This window comes from Xiphias gladius, chromosome 20 (genome assembly GCF_016859285.1).
Source record: "Xiphias gladius isolate SHS-SW01 ecotype Sanya breed wild chromosome 20, ASM1685928v1, whole genome shotgun sequence".
Lineage (NCBI taxonomy): Eukaryota > Metazoa > Chordata > Actinopteri > Istiophoriformes > Xiphiidae > Xiphias > Xiphias gladius.
The window spans coordinates 23,695,008-23,701,007 of record NC_053419.1 but is presented as its reverse complement, the minus strand read 5'-3'; the positions used below and the strand labels follow the sequence as shown (position 1 = coordinate 23,701,007).

Genomic DNA, 6,000 nt, shown 5'->3' with positions numbered 1-6,000 from the left:
GGAAAATACAGAATGTCTCCAGACTTGGATTAGGCTGCATGTAAAAAATGCTGAACGTGACCGTAAGGAGCTGAATCGTGAGTTAGTTGCTACGCTCAGTTGTCGTAGGGAAAGCAAATGAAACGTGTGGTGAACCTTCACCGGGTTCTGGATGTTCAGTACCAATATTTTGCGACTAGGCAGACTCCTTCGTTAACAGTGTTTCCTTATTGTGCCGATAAAAGATGTCATCCAAGGACGTTATTAGTATGTAAACACAGTTTCTAGGAGACAGGGTTGCTTTCAAACACAAGGGACATGTTTTACTCTTCTTTTTCACTGAGGGTTGTTTCCATTTTGCTGATCACTGCCTGCAAATCTTCATTCATCCGCCGTTTTATGTGCCGCTACACCACCCAGCCTGTTTGCGGTATAATGACTGTAATTCCCGTAATGTTTTCTGCTTGTTTGTTCATTCTGCCCTGTTTTTTGTAAGAAGCCGTCTTTCCTCTCTCTTTCTTCTTTTTTTCCCCTGCGTGGCTCACGGTTCAATGTGACCTCTGCACCTCTGCCATGCAGTGTGAAGAAGAGACGCAGGAACAGTGAGCAGGCTGCCGCTGAGCCCGGCTCACTGCAGAGGCTTATCTCCCCTCACATGCATCTGTGAAGAAAACACACAACAGCAGCGTGAGAACCAGAAGTGATGGCAGGGAAGTAGAGAGATAAAAGAGATGAGATTGGGGGTAAGATGGAAGAAGGGGGAGGGATTAGACAGAGGGGGAATGAGATGGGATGAGGACGGATGACACAGCGAGCGAGCTGGGGGATGGGGGGGGGGTGGGCTGATGATAATGATATCTCTTCTCCTTCAGAGGCCGTTGTCTAATCATTTTATTCTTTGGTTATCAGAGATGGAAGAGACAGCGCTCTGCCATGTTGGCAGACAGCCACTCAGCTAACACACAGCGCTGCCTGTCACAGCACGGAGAGGCAGAAATCAAGGCGTTTATTCATGTCGACAATGATCCCGTTTAGGGTCTCAGGATGGTAAAAATGGCAGGACATTAGTAACACACAGGATGTGCTGTGGATACAGTGAGGATATTCTGAACATGGTGGGTTGAGGGGAAGCTGTGGTTTATTAAAACCGGTTCTTGTTTTCATGGTTTTCACCCTCATTTCTTCCATAACGTGATAACTTTGAACTCACTAAAGGAACAGCTGAGATCTGGGAACATGGCGACAATGCAACAATGCGTCCAATTTTATGCGTTTTGAACTGGTTCACTGTCTATATCATCCGTGCATGGCAACGATGGTGTTAAAGTTAGGGAAAGATCTTGGTTGTGTCTAATAAACTATAACTAATGAATGGTTAGAGCTCTAGTTAAAAGAGTCTCCACCAAAGAGTCTCTGGTTTAGCCTTTGCACTTCTCCCACGCTGTTGGACTCCAGATGGACGACCGGTGGAGCAGAACCAGAGATGTCTTCTTCCTGATCAAAACCTGGCGCCTACGTTACCAACAGCGCAACGTGACCGCTGACGGTCCGGTCTAGGACCGGGGTGCGGTACGCGAGAACGGGCCGACGCAGTCTGAAGCCCGTAGCAGAGCTGGGGGGGGGGGTCTACAGAGGTCTGGTAAGTTCACTTCTTTCCAGCCCCACACCCCCAGATTGTTTTACCTTTTCAAACTCGTAGTCTTCGGGCCCGACCGACGCCGCCTCAGGTGACAGGCTTCACGCAGCTCCCTCTGCAGACACTCTGAGTTCCCATTCGGTGTGGGTTAAATTTCATAATTAGGTATTTAGTTGCTTATGAGTCTAATAATTACAGCCTTTCTTTGCTTCCAAAGAGTTGGCACGGTGTTTTTCTTCTGCTGAGTCGTGTCCTGTTGTTGTATTTCCCTCATGTCCCGTGTCTACGCTCTGTTTTTTCCCCCGTCAGCCCATCTGGATGTGTCAGCCGCTGAAAGTTACAAGTGAAAAATCATGCAGAAGGGGGGGAGACAGCTGTTGTAGCACAGTGTCTAATGAGGTGTGTGTGTGTGTGTGTGTGTGTGTGTGTTACTCCCTTCCTACTGGAAGCCAACCCTGAAACTCCAGACTGACAGACCGATAGACTCTGCTTCCCTATCTGTCCGAAGAGCCCGTTTTCGAAGCGATACCACTGAATCATTGATAACATTTGTGTCATGCATTAAATACGGGCCGACTGAGTGAGAGGGAGAGAGAGAGACAGGCTGAAAGTAGACCCCTGGCCAGTACCAGATGGAAGCCCGTTACAGAAATGTGTGGGTTTTCACATGAAACTGCCAATGCCACAGATGACAGTAAAGTGGGGCCACACTGGATCAGACAGACAACCACAACGGGGCAACCATACCAGCATTTGTAACGTCTGAAGTTAAAGCTGCATTAATCAGTGATTTCACATTTACAGTAGGTCAAATGACCACCGCTATGAGAAAGGGATTAGTTGTAGGGCTGAACCCACGGAGAACCGTAACCAGCTCTACGGAAGGTTCTTCAGCGTTGTTCAGCTCACTGTCTTGGGTTTGGCGAACCGCAACTTTACTGTCCTGGTTCCGTCTCACCGCTCCCACGGGGGTCACTTTCCGCCACGGCGGGCAGCCGTTTTCAGAGGAGAAGCCGTAAAAGGGCCACTGTCCATTGCCCGCTCGGCAGGACATAACAGACAGACGCAGTTAGAGACTAGGGGGGACCGCCGTCCCAAGAAAAGCAACAGAATCAGGTGTTTTCGCAGAGGGCCCAGAAACAGCATATGTTTACGCTGAAGTGACAAAGCCCTCTAGTGGCCGTGGTAATTATGGGGGGAGCAAAGGAGGTCGTCAGTTGACGTTGTCGTCTGTTGGCAACAAGACGTCAGACTTTTGACACAGGAGACCGCTGTTTGCTTCCTGTGTCCCTCTGCCGGTCACCGTTGGTTTTCTTTGAACCACGAAGTTGCCCTAACCTTAATGAAGAAGTCGTTTTAACCCAAACCACGATCTTTCCTTAAACTTTACCGAAGCATTTTTTTTTACTTAGACCTAGCCAAACATTTACCATAGCGTTGGCACATCTTAAAAAAACAGATTTATTTTCCAACAGTGATGTTTTTTTTTTTACAGAGGGCATCGACAAACCACGTGTTCTGTCGATCGATTTGTGGGGCTCGTTGGGAGCAGCTGGAGAACAACAGCGCAGCGTCTAATAGCTAACGAGACCAGGACGAAGCTAAAAGGGGGTGAATTTTGATCGTGTTGAAAACTCATCAGGTGGACACAAGCACCGCTCCAGGTTAATGGTCGTGCTGCTCTTTAACTGCGGGATGTGGAAATAAGCAGCTGTTTGCTGAAAAGTTCGACCTTTACGGTGACGATTTGGTGATTTTGTGTTCGCATCTCGTTTTCACTGCCCACGAGCTGCAGGTAACTCGACCCGGCAGTAACTGGACTGGATCAGTTGCCCGGCTGCCTGCAGAGACTCTGGAGTGCTACTGGACCCAACACAGAAATAGGTTGTTTACATCTCCCTATTTACCAGATAGTGCACTTCATTTACTGTCCACCGTTTTATTTGACTGTCCGAATTGTGAGCGTGCAAATTTATCCACTATATAGTGCCCTCAAAGATTCCACCATGGAAGGACAAAGGTAGCGTCCATGGCACGTATACCACTTTCTCTTGTTTCATAAAAGAGTAGCTTATTTTATTTTCCTTTTTACACTTTGTTAAAATGAAGGTACACATTATGAGCCGGCAGAAAGATTTAGTTACCTCTGGGCAGGGCTAGGCTAGCTGTTTCCACCTGTTTTCCTGTCTTTGTCTGTCATTTTTACTGATATACAGGCAGCAGCACCCCCCCTGGCGACGCTATCGGTAGCAACGTTACCAGGAATAAATAAGGTAGCCGCACGACTGCGGAGCGATGAATTATGACCGATTTGTTTTGTTACTCTGGGAAGTTTCGAGTCCCCTCTGAAGCCCTTTTTCAAGTTACACCTTATTTGAGTTTGACTTTATAGCCTATGTGGTAAGTCCTCATCATCCATCATCACACCACCACCAAGAAGAGCAAGGTGAAGATCAGTAAACAGTGAGCGGACTTCAGACTTCTGAGCACCACGTGGTGAACATGCTCAGCATCTCCATTAGAAAAAGAGGAAATTGCTGCCACACTTTGTGCTAAGTATGTTAGCCGGCTACTGGCAGTAGCTTCGTATTTATCGTACGGACGTCAGAGTGGTATCGATCTTCTAACTTCTAACTTATCGTCTTGTCATCGATCAACGTAATGCACCTTTTACTGGCCTCCCAAAAAAACAAAACAACAAAAAAACAAAAAACAAAAAAAACCCCACACACACAGAGACTTCAGCTCATTTGAAACCATGCAGCTCGGCCATTAAGCAGAACCAAGGGGGGAGAGCACATTAGTCCAGTTTTAGCTGCTCTGCATTGGCTTCCTGTAACATTTAGAATTGATTTTAAAGTCCTCTTCCTCATATGCAAAGCCCTTAATGGGCCGGGACCAAGCTGCAACCCCTTTGCCCTCATCAACACCGCCGTCGTCGGCTGCTGGCTTACTGGAGGTCTTGCTGGATGGAAGCCCGGTTATGGAGCACGCCGCCTATGGACACCGGGGAGGGCGGCTCGCTGAACGTTTTTTAGAATAAAGCTAAGAACGGATCTCTTCGCTTCAGCCTTTAACTCGATGTGACTTTCCAGATACAGGCCCGAATTTCTTTTTTGCCCTTTGCTCAGCACTCTTTTAAAATCTTGTTTTCTGCTTCATTTTATGCGCCCTATATATTCTATTTTTAATTTTAGTTTTATTAGTATTATTCAGAAAGGTTTTACATCCCTGTTTTTATATCTATTGGCACGTGTAGGACTCGCTGCCTGTCATTTCTCGTAGGAAAGGTGCAATTCAAATGAAGTTCATCGTGATTATTATTGCTATTATTCTCGCTCATTAGCACTTGGCAAGGAAGCCACTAAATCGCATTCCCCGAAATGTCCGACTTCGCCTTGGAGCCGAGCTGCTGGCGCCGCAGCTCTCCCGCTGCTGCCACCAAAATGTTCAAATGTCAGTCGCGGAGGCTGCATCCGGGCAGACTCGATGGGTCAGATCTTTCGATGAGGACCAGTATTTTAGTGGTCACCCCGCAGCGCGTTCGGGCCTAAGGGTTCGCGGGAGAGCCTCGGGTTGCGGCAGACTGCTCCGGTGGAATACAGCTACTTATACGGATTACCAGCTCTGGACGGGATGGCCCCTAAATTAACCCTCCACCCCCTCCAAACGCATCTTCCGTCCCCTCATCCGTCCAGTAGCCTAAATCTGCACCACATGGGACAGTGTTGTTTTGCCTCCCTCTCTCTCTCTCTCTCTCTCTCTCTGTGTCTCTCTCTCTCTCTCTCTCTCTCTCTCTCTCTCTCTATCTTATGTAAGTGTGTCCTGATCTTACTGCAGCCCACCACAGTCAACCTGACACATATACACACCCTCTCTCTCTCTCTAGCAAAAGTTTCATTATCATTAAGGTCAGGTTGTGTGTGGACAGGGGTGGGCGGGTGAGGGGGCACGCACAGAGAGAGAGAGAGAGACTATGTGGGACTGAGTGTGTGTGTGTGTGTGAGAGAGAGAGAGAGAGAGAGAGAGAGGACAGAAGAGCCCGCGGAGGAGAAAAGGAGGACAGATCGGAGGCAGAAAGCAGGAGGCGCTCCTTGCAGTCAGGAGGATGCTGCGCTCGCAGGCGGACCGTCTCTGATCCTGACCACGACGTTACCGGCTCTACCTGACCGACTGACCGCGAATCAGCCAGCCGCCAGACCCGGGAGCCCGTCCCCTGTTGCCGCTTCTCCGCGACAGATACAGCCTCTTCCCCGGACCGGCTTCTGTCGCCATGCCACCGGCCGCCCGCTCGGTCGGGTACCGACTCCGCGACACCTGGCCCGCGGTGCTGTGCATCGGGCTGCTGTGGAGCGGCGCTTCGGCAGGAGGTACGGTGTCTCCCG

The 6,000-nt window shown here is 49.1% G+C and overlaps 1 protein-coding gene across 1 annotated transcript in view; it reads left to right on the top strand.

The window, feature by feature from the left end:
- The first annotated feature begins 5,888 nt into the window (after nucleotides 1-5,888).
- The window catches only part of LOC120805952 (seizure 6-like protein), a 57,403-nt gene continuing 57,291 nt past the window's right edge, over nucleotides 5,889-6,000 (top strand). Inside the window, exon 1 of the mRNA XM_040156526.1 lies at nucleotides 5,889-5,985. Within this exon, the coding sequence (XP_040012460.1) occupies nucleotides 5,889-5,985 (97 nt within the window). The remainder of the gene's footprint in view (nucleotides 5,986-6,000) is intronic.